Here is a 21,466-nt window from a genome sequence, read left to right on the forward strand (position 1 = left end):
AGATAGGGCCCCTCCCGCGTCACCCAGCAGACAGGAAATTGTCTTGGCGGCCTTGGGTTCTCGGAGCGTCACAGGGCGCCTGAGCTGTTGGAAGCTGTCGGCACCTGTTCGCCCCGAGGGGCCAAGGCTGCCAGGCCCGGGGGAGGGAGAAGGCCCGGGGGCCCCGTGGGCACAGAGGCCCCGCAGAGGCAGGGACCGCGGCCGGGGACTGTGCTGACACCGCAGCGAGCCCTTCCCAACGGGGGACCACACCGTCTGGCCGGGAGGGCACCCCGCAAAAGCGGGCCTGAGACCCAGGTCAGGCCCAGGGGGGCAGGAGCCTTCAAGAGTGGAATCTGGGGTGCCCCCCCGCCGCCGCCCCGCTGCCCGGTGTTGGCGAGTACACAGCCCGGCAGGGAGGCCACGGGACCAGCATCGGCCACAAGGCAGGGGGGACGGTTTTTAAAAAACAGAAGTAATTTGGGTCCCCGAGGCGGTGGCACGTGCTGACCCCAACACAGCCCGTGGGCTGAGGGGTCCCGGCCTGGGCAGGAGGTTGAGGGGAGCCAGAGCCAGGCTGCAGCCCGTGCCCCCACACTGCAGGAGCACACGGCGGCTGGGCTGGGAGCTTGGGAGCGCCCCACGAGCCAGGGCCGCATCGCCATGCGGACACCCCAACACCGGCCTGGATCAGTTTCCCCAGAAAATACTCTCCTCGCGCCCTGCGCTTTTCTTCTGTAGCATTTATTACCGTCTGTAATTAGGTACTTGTGCAATTATCTGACGCCTGTTTCCCCCACTAAACCATATGGTTTATGAGGGCAGAAACGATGGCTATTTCGCCTCCCATTGACTTCGAGATACCTCATGTGGTCCTAACGTGCAGGAGCTGGTGTTCAAGACATACTTGTTGAATGAATGAATGAATGAATGAATGAATGAATGAACGAATGAACGAAGAGTGGGTTGGTGCATGTGAATGCCCCCAAGCCTCACTTCTGGTTGGAACCTTGGGGGGTGCATGGAAAGTCAAGGTCAGGAAGTCACCTCCTCCGCAGGGTGAGCTGAGAAGCCTGTGCCCTCAGGTGGCCTCAGGGCCTGGGACGACGGGGACCCCGGTGTGGATCGGGAGAGCATCTCCCTCTGGAAGGCCGGGGAAGAGCTCAGTGGCTGAGTCTGATTCTGGTGATTACAGAAAAGACTTTGACATGTGAGACCCCAAAACTCGGCAAAGAGACGAGGAGCCGTGGAGACCGGGCCAGAAGGTAGTTTTTGTCCAGAAAGTCCACGATCCCCCCAGGCAGGAGGAGGGGCCCACATGGGTGGCTGTTCAGCGGACTATAAACCTGCCGTCCTGGAGCAAAGACCACCCCAGTCTGCAGAGCACCAGCCCCCCAGCTGCCTGGCGCAGGGATTCAGAGCCCCTTCCTATCCTCACGCTCCATCTGCTGCGACACACCTTTCATGTCACTGGAGCACTGGCAAGCAGTCGCTCAGGCCCCTCTGCCCTTTCTGCTCCTGTACCCTGCCTCTAGTCCCCGGCTCGTTGTGGATTCTCTCTGTCCTTGGCATAAACGTCATAGGCATTGAAAATTACTGAAAAAGCCCCATGGATTCCGAAATGTCTCCCTCTCTCTCGTGCATACACACATGCATGCACACCCAGACACACCACACCCCAAGGATGCTAAAATGCCTGACCGTCCAACACACTCACTCCTTTGCCTGAAGGGATTAAAGAGATTACAACCGAACTTCCTTACATCTGGGCATCATTTACTTGGTGAGAACCAGCTTTCTCTGAGCACCTGGAATACTTGGGAAAAAATGGGTCGTGGGCCAGACGGATTTTGACCAGGAAATGTGGTGAAGAGGGTCTGGAACATGACTTCCTTGGGTGGCCAGGAGGCAGACAGCTTGAGGGTGCTGGCTGCATGGTAGGGTGGGAATGGGGGGGGGTTCCTGGAGGTGATGATGCGAGCAAGATAAGTGGTAGGAAAAGCCAAAAGGAAGACTGAGGCCAGCCAGTTCACAGCTGCGTGCACTGCGTCAAGACCCGCGGCCGCCCCCTCGTGCCGCTCTCCAGTCCAGGCAAGCAGCCTCCCCTCCGACTGCAGAGCCCCTGCTGCCAACCCGTTGGCCCAGAGGCCTAACTGGCCTCAGCAGACGGTTAATGGTAAACATGTAAATACAGGTAGAGGGACTCAGTCTTGGATCGTGGAGCTCCTTTCCAGGGGGCGGAGGGCACCTGTTCAAGCTATTTTCAGGAAAGGATATTATCCTCCAAGGTTTTCTGTTAAGAGGCCGGCACTTGTCCAAACTATTTCCAGGAAAGACGATTATCCCCCCCCCCCCCAGATTTTCGGTTAAGAGATGCCATTGCGTAATGGGAAGGAAGGCGGGCTGGAAGATTTTCTTCCCCACATGGCCACTGACTCGCTGTGCGACCTTGGGCACGCTCCCCACGTCCTGGAGAGGCTCTTTCTTTCGTGTAAATGTCATGCCACCTTGGACTTGTTTGCTGCGGTTTTTGCGGGAGCCAAGTGCCCTGGGAAATGCGATTAAGGAGAGGCTCCTGGCCTCTTAGCCAGAGGAGGGGACTTTCATGCTCAGACCCTGCGAGCTCTTTGGATCAGCCCCTCTCGTCTTAATTTCCACCCTCTTCTCAGCAGTCCCACCGTCTCTGTATAAGGGCACAGCACGGCAGATTGCATATAAAATTGCTTTCTACAAGGCGCACACATGCATCCTGGCTGGGCTGCCTTTGTGTAGGGCTGGGACTGCTTCGTCTCAGACGCCTAATTCCGGCCTTGGCACCGGCTTGCAGAGGTGACATTGGGAGGGCTTGGGAGGGCTGACATTAGTGACTCTCCAGGGTGGGCTCTGTGTGCCGAGGAGCAGCATGATGTCCAGGGCTCCCCAAAGTCTGCAGAAAGGTCACAGCACAGCAGGTGTCCACCCCTGTGCACATTTTACCTATTTATCCACGTACTGTCTGCCTCCCCAGCTTGTACATAGCCTCCAAGAGGGCAAGGCACAGCTGGTTAGCTCGCTCGTGTACCCTTAGCATGTAGGATGGCCCTGCACCATAGTAGACTACCACGAAATCTATTTTGAATGAACAAATGAATGAATGGGAACGTGTCTGGTACAAGTGCCGTGCTGCAGATCATACTACTCTTGGGAGTCTGGCTCTTGCCCCACAGGCGTCCCCTACATTGACCAAGAGCAAGGCAGGCACAGTAGTTCGGGTAATCATTTGTCCACTGTGCATGTCCCCCCAGGTGATGGAAGGAGCCGAGGACGGAGTGATGCTGACAGAGTTCCTTCCCCTCTACCCCAAAACAGAAAATAATAAATGTTCATGACCTAAAGGAGAGCAAAAAGGTGCTGGCTCCCACCGCACGGTGGCTCTGGGTCTCTTTGCGGTGCCATAATGTAACTAATCCCAGCAGATCCATTCCCCAGCCTCTCATCATTTACAACAGAAACCAGTGTTCTCTTTTATACTGGAGGTGGGTTGCAAAGTGTTCCGTTTCCTCTCTACTTGGGTGTGGCACTTATGGCCTAGCCTCAGAGGACCCGCCCCTGGGGACAGGGGGTGAAGGTCTACTTCAGTTTCCCTTGGCCTCTTCCAAAGGCCGGAAGCGTAAGCTTGAGATGAGCGACCATTTATTGAGCATCTACCGTAGGCTGGATGCAGAGTAAGCTCTGTGGCTAACGCAGCATCCCCATGGCATTTGTGGGCCAGCAGGGGGTTCTGACACATAAACCAGGGTGGTGACAGGGGTGCAGGAAGTCAGGTGAGAGATGGTGGAGACCTGAATGGGGGCGTTCCCAGGAGGAAATGGAGCAAAGTGACAGAGTTGGGAGAACTTGAGGCGAAGGATAACAAGACTTAATGAGTAGTGATTGGTTGAGGTGGGGGAGGAGAGCCGGGGTTAGTGTGACTCCCAAGTTTGGGGCTTGGGCAGCTGGATGGGGCTGGGACCTTGACCGCTGGAGAGGAAGAATGGCAGGTTGGGGGAGATGGAAGAGTTCCACTTTAGATGGAGGGAGGGTGAGGCTCCTATGTGGCCTCCAGGGGGGAAGGTCCATCCGGAAGGGACCTAATTTAATACCAGCTATCATTTACGGAATGGGAGAGCGCCACTGTTTTAATATTTTTAAACACCAGTAATGTTCTAAAGAGACCTCTCCTCGTTGGAAGACTGATTGATAGTCCCGGCATCCCTCCGAGGTCTTATCTTTGAAAGAAACATCACATCAGCCCTGAGTACAACCGAAAATGAGCTGAGCCAGGGCAGTGGGGAGTAGGGGCTCGTCTGGCTGTGTATTTGCCAGCGCCCGTCCTCAGTGACCCCTGCTCTGGCCTCTGCGCTCTCAGCTCCGAAGGATAGCTCGTCCTTCCAGCCTCAAATCATTTAGCCCTCCTACGGCCCTTTCAAGACAAATCCTGGGCCTCTCGGACACCTCAGGCATGTCCACGAATAAGCACGAAAGGTGAGAGTGTCCGCCTCTGCTCAGCCTGGCCGGCGTGTCTCTCGATGTCTCCTGCCTTCCAAGCTGAAATAAAACTTCCTGGCAAAACAGGTCCCCATGCTCAAGGGGTGTACGTTTTCATGAGAGGTCAGAGAAATGATCAGAGCCTCTGCAGAACTGCAGGATACAGATGGTCCCCCACTTCAGATGGTTCCACTCAATCGTTGTTTGTTTGTGTGTTTGTTTGTTTTTTTACTTTATAGTGGTGGGAGAGCAATACACAGTCAGTAGAAGCCTTGCTTGGAACTTTGAGTTTTGGTCTTTTCCCAGGCCAGCTGTGTGTGGTACGATGCCCCCTGGTGATGCTGGGCGCTGGCGGCTTCCAGTCACCCACATGACCATGAGAACACGCTTACGACCGTTCTGTACCCAGACAACTATCGTTTTTCACTGTCCGTACAGCATTCAATAAATGAGATATTCAACACTTCATTGTAAAACAGCCTTTGTATGAGCTGATTTTGCCCAACTACAGGCTAATATAAGTGTTCTGAGCACATTTAACTAGGTTAGACCACGTTATGGTGTCTGATAGGTTAGGTGTATTACATGCATTTTTTGGGGGGAAAAGCATTTTTGGCTTATGGTATTTTCAACTTACAAGGGGTTTATTGGTAGGTAATCCCTTCATAAGTTAAGAAAGATCTGTGTTAAAGAAAAAAAGGCATCCTTCTCTGAGTAGAATTCAAGCTGGAGGAAAATATCACAGTCTTCTGAGCCCATGAGTAAATGGAAAAAAGAAACCCAATTCTTGCAGCTTTAGAAACTCATACATCCATTCATTCAACCAACACTTACTAGGTATCTTCTATATTTAAGCCACTTTGTAGGACAGTATGGGACACAACAATGGGAAGTTCCTCTGCCTCCCAGGGAGGTGACACGTGACTGGTCAAGATTGATGAGGAAGGGCAGCCCCGGTGGTTCAGTGGTTTAGGGCCACCTTCAGTCCAGGGCCTGATTCTGGAGACCTTGGATCGAGTCCCACATCAGGCTCCCTGTGTGGAGCCTGCTTCTCCCTCTGCCTGTGTCTCTGCTTCCCTCTATCTGTGTCTCTCATGAGTAAATAAATAAAATCTTTATTAAAAAAAAAAAGATTGATGAGGAAGTAATTTGCAGTATGAAGTGGGTTCCAGGGGATCCCTGGGTGGCTCAGTGGTTTGGCGCCTGCCTTTGGCCCAGGGCGTGATCCTGGGGTCCCGGGATCGAGTCCCACGTCGGGCTTCCTGCATGGAGCCTGCTTCTCCCTCTGCCTGTGTCTCTGCCTCTCTCTCTCTCTCTATCATGAATAAATAAATAAAATCTTTAAAAAAAAAATGAAGTGGGTTCCACTGATGGCAGACAGCAATTGAAGGCCCTCTATGGACTACGCACTGAGCCCTCACAGCCTCCTATGGTGGTTTCTATCAGCACCATTATTTTATAGATGAGGAAATTAAGTCACAGGCAAGTTGAGAAATTTGCCAGAGTCAGCAGTTGATAAGAGATGGGATCTGAAGCCAAGCATTTAGAATGAAGGACACTTTGTGGGTCACATAGCCTTTACGTAGGACTATGAGTGGTGGGTTAGCTTTCAGTGGCTACTCTGTGGGCAAGGACAAAGGCATGACATGTTTGGATAAATGAATGGTGGTCCCATTTGGGGGGTTTAGAGTTCTCGAGATGGATCAGTAAAAAATGAGATATGAAGGGTCACTTTTAGAAACGCAGACTTCCCTCTGCAGGTGATAGGGAGTTATGGAAGGTCTTTGAGCTGGAGTGATATGATCAGAGCCGTACTTTAAAAAAAGAAAATGTGGTTCCTGTACTCAAGCCACTTCATAAAATAAGTAAACCAAAAAATAATAAAATAAAATAAAATAAAATAAAATAAAATAAAATAATCCCTGGCTGTCTGAAAGAACAATCCTAATGATGCTGCCTGCTTTATAAAATGTATAGTTTCTTCATTCTTGCTCATATAGTTGAAAAAAGTGAGAGTTTCTGATAGTTCTGATTTAGGCAATGATGCAAGAGCTTGGTCTCCTTTTAGTCTTTGGCCTTGCCATTTTTGACAGGTGGCTTATAGGTTCCAAGTATATCAGGACATGAGAAAGAGTGAGACCGTGGGGAAGGCACCTGCTTCTCCAGTTCTCCAGTGACCTCTCCTCTGATTTCACTGGGAGGCACGTCCTGTGTCCCCCAACCACCACCAGAGGGGTGGGCATGAGGACCGTGTTCCCTGATGGAGCAGCCACTTCCATCTAAGACTGCCCTAGGGGAGGGAAGCATGACTTTTGTTGGAAAACCTATCACCCTCGAATGGAGAAAGAAAAGTTGATTTCCCCGTCAGCAATAACTTTTCTGAGCAGTCTAGCCCCCCATTTTGAAGCATGGTTGAGGAATGAGTCTTAAGGACAAATGAGGCTTAAAATAAAATAACATAAGCATAGTCCCTTTTAGCACCAAATCATATTTGTCTAAATTATTCTTGAAGGTTCCAAATTGATTTTATACTTTCCGACCTAAGTGAACAGAGCTTAACTTAATTTAAGCTTTTCTTGATGACTTAGGGTCCCCGTTATGAATGTCACTTATTATAATGGACTGTGTTGTATACAGATGGCTTTTGAATGGTGGAAATATTTGTTCCTGCACCGAATGCTTCCAGAATTCTAGGCCATTCTGCTAAATGTTCTCTTTAATCTTTCTGTCCCCTTAAGAAGTTTTACAGTCACTGTGTCATCCAAGTGCCTCTAATGTCTGTTTTCCAATGCTTTCTACAGTCTCCTGCCATTCTTGTTATCTACTAGTTCGCCCCCTCTGTAGATTTTCTTTTTCCTTCTCTTGAGACTCTTCAATCTTCTTTTCTTGGCAAATCTTCCACTTGACTCTATTTAGCCTGTTACGGTGGACAGAGCATGCACACACTTGGCAGTGGGATTGACCCAGGTGCCAATACAGCCTGTGCCTTAGAAACGCTATGACCTTCAGTGATTTAACCTCAAACCTCTATTCCCTCAAATATAGACCACGATGGTAATACATATCTTGCTGGTTTACATTAGAATTAACTGAGATTAATATATTATTATATTATATATTATTATTATTATTATTATTATTATTATTTCCTTGTAACAATTGGTAGCCATTGTTGTTGTTATTCTAGCATTTATGGGACCTGGTTTTTAGTGGCACTATCATATCAATAGAAATAAAAACAGTCCACCGGACTCCAAGGATTTGGACTCCAAGAACTGGAATATCGGAGTCGTCTCCGCTGAACATACTCCACCGAGTATGACGTCTCATACTGAAGCCATGAGTCAGGGTCCTGAACGTCTCCAAGGAGTTATGGATGTGCTAATATTCTGGACTGTAATCTGAAAAGAGATCTAACATACATGGATGAAGCCGAAAGAGGAGCATCAAGAAAAGAAGGAGACTGGGTAAACATCTTCCCTGGTTTTGTTTGGTTTCGCTTTGTTTTGACCAAAAAGCCACCTCTCTCAAAAAATAGAGCTGCAAGTCTCTTAAGCTATCAGTCGGATCTGCCTTCATCCACTCCCAGATTTCTTGAAAAAGCTGGGATGCCTTTGTGTCTCTTGCCAGGAACAGCGTCCCTGTAGTTTACAGCCCCTCCAAGTGGAGGTCCAGCCAGGGAGCAAAGGCAGTCGTGTACCGGGCAGCATGCCCAAGAGGTTCCATTACACAGAGAGTAGCTACTTAATAACTATGTATTGAGCAAATGAAAAGGGAAAAGAAGAAAAGGTGGTTTTTCACTAATACAAAGTAAGTAATTCTGTGGCCCAGAGGATGCACAATGTTTAGCAAATTAAAGCAGGTGGCAAAGTACCTCCCTAGTGTGTACATCACAGCTAATGTCCATCAGTGGTCAGCAAATGAGTATACTGTGCCAACATCAATAATCCTGTTCTTAGCCTCGTGCTTTATTTATTTAACTAATGGCTGCCTTACTGGTAGCGCATCATGATGGTGTTTACTGAGCTTGGCAAAGTTAAAAATTATGATTTTGTTTACTCATGTGTTTCCAGCTGGGGTGCTGAGTTGTTATTCAGGCTGCTGATGACCATTCTTCCACTCTCAGAGCCCCTAAAGTAGGCAGTTCAATAAACAAACCATCAGCTCGAGAACCAAAGTGTCAACACTGACACAATCTGGTTATTTGCTACTTGGCAATAGTCAGTGTCCAAAGCCCCAAATAATGACTCGTTTCGAAAACTCCCTTATGCTTAGGTAATAAAGTGGATAGAAGGAAGGTTATAGTGTAATCAGCTTACTTTGTACTACTCAGTCTTCTAGGAGAAGATTAAGTATTTGCACCAAATTAAATATTCAGTTTTGGATGATTTTGTCTCTTGGTCTACACTCGAGCATACCAAATGGAAATGAAAACCAAAGAGAGAGCCTGGGTGAGGCCGTGGTTCTAGAATGCTCTTCTCACCTGCATGAACTAACTTAGCTACTTGTACAGCAAATATTTAGTGAGCAGCCACTATGTATTAGGTCCCGGGGATGTTATGGTGACCTAAACCCAACACCGACGTGAACCCAGTTGTTAAGAACCTTGCCATTCTGTGAGCAAAAGCGGCACTGACTCGAAGATTCCAGACGCGGTGAGAATTAGAAAGGGAGAAACAGTGCTAGGCTCGTCTTGGAGTCTAGGGAAGTCTAGTCTTAGAGTCTAGGGAAGGTTCTCTGAGGATGTGAGGCTTTGAACGACTGATGAAGGAGTTACAAAAGTCAGGAGAGAGGAGGCAGCGGGGGGAGACTTTGAATGCTCCGATTATCTCAGTTCAGCCACAAAACCACACTGCGACGTAGGTATTATTGTTCCGCCTCATAACGGAGCCAGCTCAACCTCCAGAGACAGCACGTGCAAAGGCCCTAAAGCAAAGCCTAATGAGTAGTGCGTCTTGGAGCTCCAAAGTCAAAGTCAGCGCGCCTGGATGTGGAGAGCCACGAGACAATGGGGGTTACAGAAGGGCTGGGTGAGGCATGAGGGCCTCATAGGCCACTGGACGGACCTCATCCTCAAAGCAACAGGAGGCTACTCGGGGATTTTAGGATTGAGAGATGCTAGGCACAAGCAGGTCCTAATTAGATACGCATTTTAGAAAGGCCACCCTGGCATATGTGGACGCTGGAAGCGTGTGTGGGGGGCCTGGCAGTGATCCAGTGAAGGCGGTGGGGAGCAAAGTACAGGTGGCTCGGTGAGATCAGAGCGCACAGAGATACACCAGACTGAGTCTGCACGTTCCGTGAGTGACTGCACATAAGGGGAGGCAGGTAGCAGCTTCCTCTGGACGGTCCTTTTTGTGTCTGTAACAATTTCGCCGTGATCGTCGTACTCGTTACACCTCACCCGGCGTCTCCCGTGCCATTTTACAGATAAGGAAGTTGAGGCTCAGAGTAGGGACGTTACCTACCAGTAAATGACTGAACCGAGATTTGAACCCAGGTCTGATTCCCGCGCTGGTGTGCTCTTTCCGGTCCACCTCTACAGATTTCATGTTCTGTATGGTTAGATTTTTTTTTTTTTCTCATTTGGTCAACTGAAGCCATAGCTTTTTTTTCTCCCTCCATTTAATTCAGCTCTACGTGGAACTCCCAAATTCTTAGAATCCCTTTGTTTTTAACCATCCATGATCAGTTATAGGATTTGGACCGTGCTGTGTTTACCCGAAGGCCCTTTCCAATGCAGCAGGGCCCCAAGAAGCTGGTTTTGTGGAATCTGGATTGTCGGGAAGCCTTAAAGATCATCCGACTCTAATAAAAATGGAGCTTTTTGTTGGTTTTAATGAGCCCAGGGGGCCTTTATAGCCACTCTCCTCCTAGAGGAAGGAATTGCCTCTGAGTGACCTTTGAGGGAAGGCACAGCAGGGGCTTACTTGAAAGGCTGTGAGGTGAGCCATCCTGTAACAGTCAACCCTTGTCCTGACTCAGGCTCTAGAACCCGGCTTGTGTCTCTGACAAAGCTCCTCCACACCTTTTTTTTGGACAGGGAAAAATCATCCACCGCGTGCCGAGAGAGTAAGGCGGTCAGGTATGTCCTTAACCATCTCTTGAGTGGCTGCGGTGGGCCATGTGCACGTCCCGATCTCGTGTTTTAGTGGCAGGGACAGACAATAGAGAAATTAAAAATGTGACTCATTAGAGACCATGGTAAGTGCCACACAGGATCGTGCATAAGAGGATTGTGACGAACTTGTAGCTCCACTTCCTCCTCTGATAAAAATGAGGACCATGGTGGAGCCTGCCTTTCAAGGCTGCTCTCGGGGTAAGTGAGATGATGTATGTGTCGTGTTTAGGACCGTGCCTGGCACGTCAGCCCAATGTTTGGTCCGTGTTATTAGTGGCTAATATCTTTGCTCTGTGATAAGTGGGGGAGGCCCCTTCCAGTGACGGCGGTCAGGGAGGGCTTCCTGGAGGAGACGGCTTTCGAGCTGAGCCGTGAGAGATGAGAAGGAGCGGGGCATGTGAAGAACTGGGGACACAAGGACCAGAGACAGAGAAGGAACACCTGATCTCTGCCCCAGCAGCAGAAAGGAGGCCGGCCACCTATGGGGCTGAGAATGGCCAGGGAATGGAGCTGAGGGCCACAAAGTGGGCATGGCTCCGACCGGGGAAAGAATCTGGAATTTACTCTTCAAGCGGGGCAGGGGAGTGGCGTGCTCTGTGCATTAAAATTCACAGCCTTGCCACTGTGCGAGGCGTGAACTGTGAGGAGAACTTCCAGACCCAGAAGCAGCACCAGGGGGTGGGGGTGCCGGTGGGACGGGTGAAGGCTGCGTAGGGAGCAGCGTATTTGTTTCCAGAGCTGCCAGGACCGATGACCACGGCCTGGCTGTCCTGAAACAACTGAGATTTATCCTCCCACGTTTCCTGCAGCTGGAAGCCGTGAGATCAAGGTCTTGGCAGAGCCAGGCTCTTCCTGCAAGCTTTGAGGCAGGATCCCACCTTGCACCTTCCGGCCTCCTCAGTGTCCACCAGCCAGTGCAAGCCTCACCGCCTCTGCCTCTTTTGCCACAGGGTGTTCTCCTGTGTGTCCCTGCGGCTCTGAGTTTCTTCTTACGAGGACGCCAGGACTGCCCTCAGCTGGCGTGACTTGCTCTTGACTTACATCTTAATCATGTCGGCAGAAATGCTTTGTCCAAGTAAGGTCAGGCCCACAGGTGGGCCTTCAGCAGAGCTTTGCGTGTGCGTGGAGCAGGGCTGTTCAATGAGCACAGCGCCACCCACAACAGATCTCTGAGTCTGGCCACACCTCTGAGGCTCTGCGCTGGCTGGAGAGAACCGCCGTGGCCTGCCTTCCGGGGCAAGGGCAGCCTCCAGCCTTGCACATGCATTTTCCCTGGTTTGCATGCTAGGAAGCTATTCCTGGTTGCTTATTCCAAAGGAGCAGGCAGGTGGTGCAGAGGCAGGGAGCCCTGCTGAGGGCAGCCTGTCACATAAAGAATGATCATTCTTAAAAAAAAAAAAAAGAAAAAGGAATGATCATTCTTACTCCTCTGTCTCCACAAAACCACTTCCATTTGTAGGTTCCGTCTTTAGGGCACTGCTAACTCATGATTCCTTTCCAGTGAGTCCCCAGTGTCTTCGAACAGTCTACGGATATAGTTGGATTTTTCTTAGATTTTATTTTTAGGAGTGAAGAGACCTGGGGTTCATCCCAGGGGCTTCTTTTAGGGTGTGACCTTGAGCAAATCATATAACCTCCTGTCTTTTAGTTTCTTCCCCTGTAAAATGAGGATCCTGGCTTGGTCTGGGGGTTCTCAACCTCAAGGATGCATCAGAAGTCATCTGGAGGGCATGTTAAAACACAAATTGTTGGGGCCCACCTCAGAGCATCTGATTCAGTAGGTCTAGGATGGGGTCTGAGAATTTGCATTTCCAGAAAGTTCCGAGCCTCTGTGGTCCACGGCCAGTCTGGGAACCACACCTTGAAAAGTGTTAGCCTGAGCTCTCTCTGAGGTTTCTGCCGCTATGCAGGGAGAAGTGGTGGGTTTGGGATATGTGGATGGGGCTAGACCCAGTAGGGCAACAAGAGTCGTAATAGGTGGGGAGAAAGAGGTATCGAGCGTGAGGTTTGGATTTTGTCTTGGGAAACCGGATGGAAGGTATGCCTTTAACTGGGATGGCAAGCCTTCCCTCTGCGATTGGTGTTGCTGTAATAACACTCCAGATGAGAAAACAGGGACTCGGAAAAACTAAGCCACTTTGCCCCAAATCATCCACCTAAGGAGAGGAAGAAGCAGGTTCCAGCCGGTGACTCCAAAGGCCTTCATGTGACGCCGCTCAGTACCGCCCCTGCCCGCCGAGCCCTCATCCTAAGGCAGCTGGGAGATGGAAATCCTGAGAATTGGCGCTGGGGAGAATAGAGGACTTCTCCAGAGGGAAGGCTGGTGGGTGGGCTTGTCACCGAGAGACAGGAGCAGCTTGAAAGAGTAACATTTTTCTAGGGAATCACATTAAATAATCAGAGTGGCTTATACCCATGTCAGGCTGAACTGAGACTGACAGCTAATAAAAGCCCAGTAATTACAGGAAAACATCAGATTGAAAGGTGCAGAGATTCTTGAACCACCTGAAGCCATTTAATATATCTTCTGTTTGCTCCAGACCAACAAACAGCTCCCAGAGCAAGACTGGTCTCATTACTGAGCTAATGGACATTATGCTCTGAGGTACCTTTCCCTCTGCCAAATAAATCAGAATTTTAAAAAGTGAAGCCCGAGATTGCCATGCTGCAAATGTTTGCAAGGACATCACTGAGCGTTTTCGGTGTCAGGTTTAATTTGACTTGGCCTGGTCTATTCTCTTAAGAAAGGCTCTGGAGGCATCCGCGGGGTCACGGGGACAACTCCTTCTGCTCTTGCTCTCCGGGCTGTGGCAGGAATCCGACCCCGATTCCCCGAGCGGGGCCTTCTCAAGCAAGGGCTGCTCCTGTCGCCTGAGCCCAGAGGAGTAGGTTGGGATGCAAGTCGTCATGCTCCCCTGCTCTCTGCTCTGGGGAGGGGAGGGGGGGAAGGGGAGACTCATTCACACCTGAATTATTATAAAACATCCCCGAGCCCCTACGAAGGTGCAGACACCGCCCTAGCTACTGGGATGATGACCGACGCTCATACGTGAGCAAAGAACAGAAGTGATGGCAAAAATAGAGCGGCCGGTGCTGGGCGCGCCCTGGGGAGGGCCAGCCGCCCGCCCCCCTCGGCTCCTGGACGCCACGCGGCCGGGGCCTCACGAGGCTGCAGCTCTGCGCACGGGGGCCTCGTGCACTGGAGGTCTTCCTGGGCATTTTTTTACTTCACAGCAGCTCTAATGACCTTGGCATCAAGCTCTTACTGGGGATTAATAACTGGCTGGGCTTAATGGCCCTCACTGTGTCCTGGGCCATTTTCCTAGCGAGCCATTCATTCCAAGTGGCGTCCTGGGCTCTGGCCGCGATGGCTCCCTGGACGGAGAGGCTGTCCGGAGGCAAAGGGCCGCAGCCTGCTTCTCAGCAGACAGAGGCTTTCACATTACACTCCCCCTTTGTCTCTCGGTGCCATCGGTGCAGAGGGCTGAGGCCTTCGGGCAGGTGCTTGGTGAGGGCACCACGTGATGTCTTCTCTGCATGCGCCAGGAGGCCGGCCTGCTCAGGAACAGACAAGGCAGGCGGTTGGGTGTCATGCACTCCGTTACCCATCCATCCATCCATCCATCCATCCATCCATCCATCCATCCATGCAGTGTTGACTGAGTGCCTCTTATGGGCCAGGAAGCAAGAGTGGTTACCAAGATTGGAGTCACCTAGTGTGGGTGCCAAAAGGATGGACCACCTCGCTAAATGGGGCTTTGAGGAAAAGGTCCCCCCAGAATCAGGGAGACTGAGCCCTGTGAGGAGGAAGGCAGAGAGAAGGCCTTGCTAGCCAGTGAGTTCCCTGGGGGTCACCTCCACTCTTAGGCCCTCCATGGAGTTTGACCCCCCACACACACTCCCCTGGGCCCCTAGCAGGGCCATGAGTTCCCTTCCCGTCTCAGCTCGGTGCAGTGGTTCATCAACCCAGCATCCGAGTGCTCCGGGGAACGTGGGACGGCTGCATCAGGAGTCCTAACCCACCGAGGGGTGCCCCTTTCCCCCCATGTCATTACGACCCTGAGGACTGCAGGCCCGAGGTGCGGAGGAGCACGGCTCTCTCCAAGGGCCACCACGCATCCTGAGAAACAGGGTCACAGGGTTTGCGTGACTTCCAGTCCTCCTGCCTCCCAAGACATCGTCAGCCCTTGCCAACGCAGAAAAACAGACGTGGCTTCCTCCTTTGGAAGCGATTCAGCCCTGGGTGCGCTCTGCGCTCTCCTCAGCTGCGGGAAGTGCGACAGTCTGTTTAGAGCAGCTCTTGTCGTTCCCTGGCTCCACTTCCCCAGACACGCAAGGCATAATTCAGACTTCAACCTTTTTCGCGTTGTTGGGTGCATCTGCACAACTCGGGAGGGTGGGGTGGTGTTGCGGAGGCAGAAGGGCAGGGATCCTGAGGGAGGGCTTCCTGGACGGGGCGGCCGGCGGATTCCGGTGGGGCCCAGCAGTCACAGAGCTCGGCGTGGCGCAGCGCGGGCCTTGGCCTTGGCCTTCCCTGGAAGGGTCTTTCGCTGACCTCGTGGGGCCGAGGAGAGAGAGGCAAGGCACTGGGATTTCCACGGGGAACACAGGGCTCACCTGTCCACCAGCCTGCGCTCTGAGAATCGCCGCGGAACAGTCAATTATGGGGGAGGGAGATGCGGGGACTCTTCTTCCGAGGGCTCGCCCCAGTCAAGATCAGCACAGTGTCTTGCAATTATCAGTCACACTGGAAGAATTCAAGAGGATCATTCTAGGGGAGTCTGATGAGAAAAAGCAGATTCCAACGCTCTTAGGGTCCAGCGGAATGAGATCCTATGACGTGACATTATGAAACCAGGGTACTGAGTCACACAGTTCCTCCCCGGTGTGTTGAGGGCTCAGGAAGTGTCTTTGAATGTCACGAGGCCACCGGGATCCAGTTGATCTCCTCTTTGCTGTCTGGGCCTGACTTACAAAGGTCACACCCCGGGTCTCCTGACTCGTCCTCACGGAGTAGCGTGCTATTTGCAGACACTCCCCGTCTGTCTTGCAGGACTTTGCTCCTGGGCTTCCCCATGAGTAGAGGTTGCCCAGGAGGCGGGACGTTCCACGCAATACCCAGGTGACCCCTAAGGACCCTGAGAGGCCGGGCCAGCCCACCCACCTGCCACCCACCGCTCTGCCCTCAGCCCTCCCTGGGCCTTGGCAGCCCAGCTCCCACCTCCGCGTCCTGGCGGCCGGCCGGGCCCAGGCTCCGCCTCTCGGGTCCAGCCGAGGGGACTGTGGCCTTCGCCACCGAATCCAGAGAACGCTTTCCAAGTCTGGTTTCGCTTGTCCTCTCGTGCCTTGTGACCCCATGGGCCACTGCCTCCTTTTCTGTTAAGGTTATCTCACCTGTTGGTTTCCGTCGCGCCACACCGAACCTTCCGGGCTGTCCTCCCGTCTCTCTGGCCCCTCCAGACAGGCTCCCCTGTCCCCTCACCTTTGCTCCCATGACCTGCACCCGTCCCCTGCCTAATTGTGTCATAGCACTTACTCCACGGTCCTGGGATTGCTTCTCTGGGGGCACCGTCACCGTGGCTTGTGTGCGCCCTTGCGAGGAAGGACATCTCCATCAGCACATTCAGTGCCTGAGACATGAGGGGAACCCCGTGGTTGAACAGATTCGTTTCATTTTCCCTCTTCATCCTTTCTGTGTGGGATGTGCAGGTAAAAATACGAAAAAAGGAAAATTAAGGATTTGCTCCATCCTTCGGACCCATGAAATGGCCCCACCCCACCCCACCCCAGCAGTTCATTCAGGGGATTCAGAAAGACTTCCAGCCCAGGTTCCAGCAGTTCCCTGAGGGGACGAGTGGCCACTTCCTACACATCTGTCATGGGGCTATTCCTCAAAAGGAAGCTTTGGTCTTGAGCCTTGAGCGCGTTTTACTCTCGTTAACTGAAGGCTCCAGATGGATGGGTCTGTTGTCAACAGGGCTCCAAAGGAATGGAGATATAGATACAAGACTTGAACACCAATAAAAAATAAATTTATTTAAAAAAAAAAACAAGACTTTTGTCACTTCACTGCATCCAGTCAGCTCAACGCCCTAAAAGCAACAGCAACAGCACTGGTTAAGAAACAGCGTCACTCGGGATGGCTCAGCGGTTGAGCATCTGCCTTCGTCCCAGGGTGTGATCCTGGAGACCGGGATCGAGTCCCACCCACATCAGGCTCCGTGCATGGAGCCTGCTTCTCCCTCTGCCTATGTCTCTGCCGCTCTCTGTGTGTCTCTCATGAATAAATAGAATCTTTAATAGCATCACTGAGCTTCTGGGTTGAGAGAGGAAAGGAAGAAGGCCATGAGTTAGGACGCCATCTCATGGCACTTGTTCTTTTTATTCTACGTGGTGCCATGGGGGTTAATCCCATGGGCCCTGCGGTCTGATTTCCGGGGCTTGGATTCCAGCTCTACCACTTCCTAACTGTAGGGCCTTGAGCAAGTTCCCTGCTCTTCTATCCCTCAATATCCTCATTAGTAAAATCGGGGTGATAGCGTAGTATCGTCCTTACAGGGTTCTTTGAAGATTTAATGCAATTGTACAAAAAGCTCGGAACAGCGCCTGGAGGCATCTCATCACCAAAACTGGCCCCTCTTAACAGCCCCCTTACTAACACTTCCACGCGGTCCCCCTCCCCGTCCTGTCACACTCTACTGCACGTCCTTACTGAGCCACCGTCCCTCGCTAGAGCGTAACCTGGGAAGGGCTCCGTGTTTTCATCCCATTGGCCATCTTGCTGCCCATCATAGAGCCTGTCACCTAAGAGCAACTGGGGGTCACGTGAATGATGAGAATTTGCAATGATTGAATCCCCTTTTCGTAAGCTTATATGTCAACGATCAACCCGAAGTACTGCGTCCTGACGTCCTGAGGGCCTGAAACCACTTCGCCCCTACAGGTAACCCCAGTCGTCATTCCTGAATGACCACCGTGTGGCTCCTATGGTGAGGACTGGGCTCAGGCCCCTCGATTGCTGGTTTTGCAGGTCAAATATTGGCAATTTCAAATGGCCCGGTCTACGACTGTATTTTAACTCTAGCAAGGTCGGACGGGGCATTGACTCTCCCCATCCGGAGATGAGAAACCTGGGGTTCAAGCGGGGCAGTGGCTTGCCGAAGTCCCACCGCTAGCAGGGAGCGGAGGCAAGGTTGGACCTGTCCTGTCGGCCCCAGAGCCGGTGCCCTCGGCCACTGTGCAGTGGGGGAGGTGGCTGTCCCCAGGTGCCCTGGTCTGGTTCCGGAGGCAGAGCTCTGGCTCAGGAAGCTCAGAGTAACTAGAAGCACGAAACTGGCTCCAGCTCCTGACACCACCCCAGGCAGCCAGTGCGTCCTGCTGGGCGCGGACAGGGAGGAGGGGCAGGGGCTCGGGGCAGACCTCCCGTGCAACTTTCCTTCGGCCCATTTCAGACCATTCTTGATCGTCATTTTCTTGTGCACTTGCCGGCGTTGGCCTCAGGCCCTAATTACACCATCTTCAAACAGCAACTCGGAGATCTTTCTCGCTCAACACGGACTGGCAAGGTTTAATTTGTGGGAACATTCAGAAAGCAAAGCATCGGTTCAAGGTGCCGAGATGCGCACTGTCACCGTGGCTGTCCCCGGTGGGCCCCACCCGGCCAGGGCTTCCACGGGGCCCACGTTCGCTGGCTGGAGTCTGCGGCTCTGAGCTTGAGGCTTGCCTTTTTTTTTTTTTTTTCACATTTTTGAAGATGGACCAAGTCAGTCTCCGCCCCCTTTTCCTCTTAGAATGGGAGCAACTCTCCTAGTTGTCATTTCAAAATTACAGCATCCGAGGGATTACAATTTGCATGTCTTTCCCCGTGTGATTCTTAGACGATGTTTATTTAGGATAAACATATTTGTACAGCATCCGAGAATATTGATACTCGCTTAACTTTCAATACGGTGAGTTAAGAGCTTCCAAGCTAGTGTCACAGCAAATTGTCGCACAGGCTTTACTTCATGTGGGGTCACTTTGGATTCAGAAAGACCTGGGTTTGAAGCCTGACTTCATTACTTGCTGGCTCTGCGTCCTTGGGCCGATTTCTCCGCATCTGCAGGCCTGAGAACTCCCACCTGTAGATTGGTGGTGACAGCAAGCTTGTGGGTTGACGTGGGGATTTGGTTTCTCGATATCAGTAAAGCCCAGAGCCCAGTGTTTGACAGGTCAACACAAGCCCTCTGTCCGTCTTGTCATGTGCTCCTTGTCCCCAGTTTGGGAGAGAATTGGTGCCAAGCGAGGGTGGTCTGCTGACGGTGTCCTTCTCCCTCTGCCTTCTAGCCCCTGAAAATGCACTGCAGGGACTGTGCCCTGGTGACCAGCTCGGGGCACCTGCTGCGCAGCCGGCAAGGCCCCCAGATAGACCAGACCGAGTGCGTCATCCGCATGAATGACGCCCCGACCCGTGGCTACGGGCGCGACGTGGGCAACCGCACCAGCCTGCGGGTCATCGCGCATTCCAGCATCCAGAGGATCCTCCGCAACCGCCACGACCTGCTCAACGTGAGCCAGGGCACCGTGTTCATCTTCTGGGGCCCCAGCAGCTACATGCGGCGCGACGGCAAGGGCCAGGTCTACAACAACCTGCAGCTCCTGAGCCAGGTGCTGCCCCGGCTGAAGGCCTTTATGACCACGCGCCACAAGATGCTGCACTTCGACGAGCTCTTCAAGCAGGAGACGGGCAAAGACAGGTAAAGGGCCGGGGGGGGGGGGATAGGGCAGGGCCCCTGGGGAGGGCCAGGACCCGGTGCTGCTGGTGGGTTCCCCGCAGGCAGAGCTTTTGCTGGGGCTTTCTGTTGGGGCCCCCCTGCTCGGGCCACTGATAGAGCTCATCTGGAGGGTCCCGGCCACCCGGCTGCTCAATTTATAAGACGACATGAATGGAGCACTGAGACACTGTCTGGATCATTCAAGGCCAAGTCCCTGTTTTGGAGGAGCAGGCTACACAGCTGCTGGCTTCCCCTGGTAGTAAGTGCAAGATAATCACTTTATTGCACTTCCTTTTACTGTGTGAAAATGAACCAAAAGGAGGGGACGCGTTTATTTTTCCCTTTCGAAGCAACCATCTCTCCAGTGCACTGATGTTTACTGAGTAGCTACCCTTCCACTGGACCAGGCACTGGGGATATAGTCGAAAACAAGACAGATCTAGGCTCTGCCCTCCTGAGATATAAAGTGCTACCGGGTGGGCAGTCACCAGGTAGTGGCCCACGTGCTACAGGTCATGCAAGGGAAAGGAAATGGTGCCGTGACATGTAGAACAGAGGGATCCGCCGTAGTCTAGGGCCGTTTTCCCAACTATCAGGCATAGCTCGGTAATGGCACATGACATCAATGTAATGAGTCACTGTAAGATTTTTTTTTTTAACGTAGTGGAATAGAATGGGATGAAATGGAATGGAATAGAACAGACAATATCAGCGTTCATCACCCTTAATAAGTAGGGCAAACCATTGTTAAATGAAGTAACTGTTTGTACCTATAAAGATACACATCTAGGAGTTTTGGGAAGTAAGATGTTCTGGAATTAGGTAGTAGTGATGATTGCACAACCCTGTGAATATACAGACACTGAATTACACACTTTAATTTTTTTAAAGATTTTCTTTCTTTCATTTATTTATTTATTTATTTATTTATTTATTTATTTATTATTGAGAGAGAAAGAGCACATGTGTGCATGACCAGGGGAGGGACAGGGAGGAGGGAAAGGGAGAGAATCTCAAGGAGACTCCTCGCTGAGTGTGGAGCCCGACACGGGGGTTCATCCTCAGGTCCATGAGATCATGACTTGAGCTGAAACCAAGAGTTGGTCGCTCAACCGACTGAGCCACCCAGGTGCTCCTATTTATTTTTTAAGCTTTTTTATTTAAGTAATCTCAACTTAACTAGCCAGGTGCCCCTGAATTACACACTTTAAAAAATAAAGTGAAATGAAGACCATACATGCGCGCGCACACACACACACACACACACACACACATATATGCTCAGTCATGAGGTAAAATGTATTTCTCATTATATATCAAAATATTTTGAAAAGCACTGGTCTAGGAGATGGGGGCATGAGGAAAGGGCTTTCTCAAAAGGATGTAGTTAGGCTGAGACCAGGACCAATAAGTATTTATCCAGGTAAACAAGGAGCTGGAAGGGGAGAGAAGCCTCCTTATGGGCACAAGGGCTTGAGGTGAGAGAACATGCAGGCGGTTGGAGAAAAATCCTGTGTGGCTACAGCTGGGAGGGCTACAAGGAAGGGCCCTTGACGAGGCCAAGATGAAGGGACATGAGCTGGCCCGATCTAGGTGAAAAAGAAAGAACAGCGAGGTATCCCAAGGGGTAGTGCAGTGTAGCCCAAATACACAGCCCAAGGCTGGAATTCTGACTCTGTCCTTCACTAGTTGTGTGGCCTTGGACAAGTTATCCAACCTTGCAGGGACCTGACATGTGAAAAGGGCATAATGACTAGCGAGGCTCATAGGACTGGCCTGATGATTAAATTTGTGTCCTTCCTTCTAAACTATGTAATTTTATAGTTAATATACATTCAGTGATGTAATTTACCCCCTTGCCTTACAAAAACTGTTGCTGAGTTGATTTCTTAAAACTAAAGGCACGTGATAAACGAAATGAAGATCATGAAGTACAGAATCTATGGATAGGCTAGGTTGGGCAGTTCATTGTCAGTGAACAGGGTCTTAGAGGAGGACCAAACCTTCACCCCAACTTCTTTGTGTGGAAGACCTTTCTTTTTAAATCCTGGAAACCTTGTGACCGTTTGAGAGCAGATCTAGGTAAGGGTAAGCATGGCATCTGGTG

General features: G+C 51.5%; 1 protein-coding gene across 1 annotated transcript in view; it reads left to right on the top strand.

Moving 5' to 3' along the window:
- ST6GALNAC5 (ST6 N-acetylgalactosaminide alpha-2,6-sialyltransferase 5) overlaps window positions 1–21,466 on the top strand; it is a 159,936-nt gene that overhangs the window by 124,956 nt on the left and 13,514 nt on the right. The window contains 1 exon segment of the mRNA XM_055340747.1: window positions 18,932–19,341. Coding sequence (XP_055196722.1) covers window positions 18,932–19,341 — 410 coding nt within the window.

The sequence above is a fragment of the Nyctereutes procyonoides genome, unplaced genomic scaffold (genome assembly GCF_905146905.1).
Source record: "Nyctereutes procyonoides isolate TBG_1078 unplaced genomic scaffold, NYPRO_anot_genome, whole genome shotgun sequence".
NCBI lineage: Eukaryota > Metazoa > Chordata > Mammalia > Carnivora > Canidae > Nyctereutes > Nyctereutes procyonoides.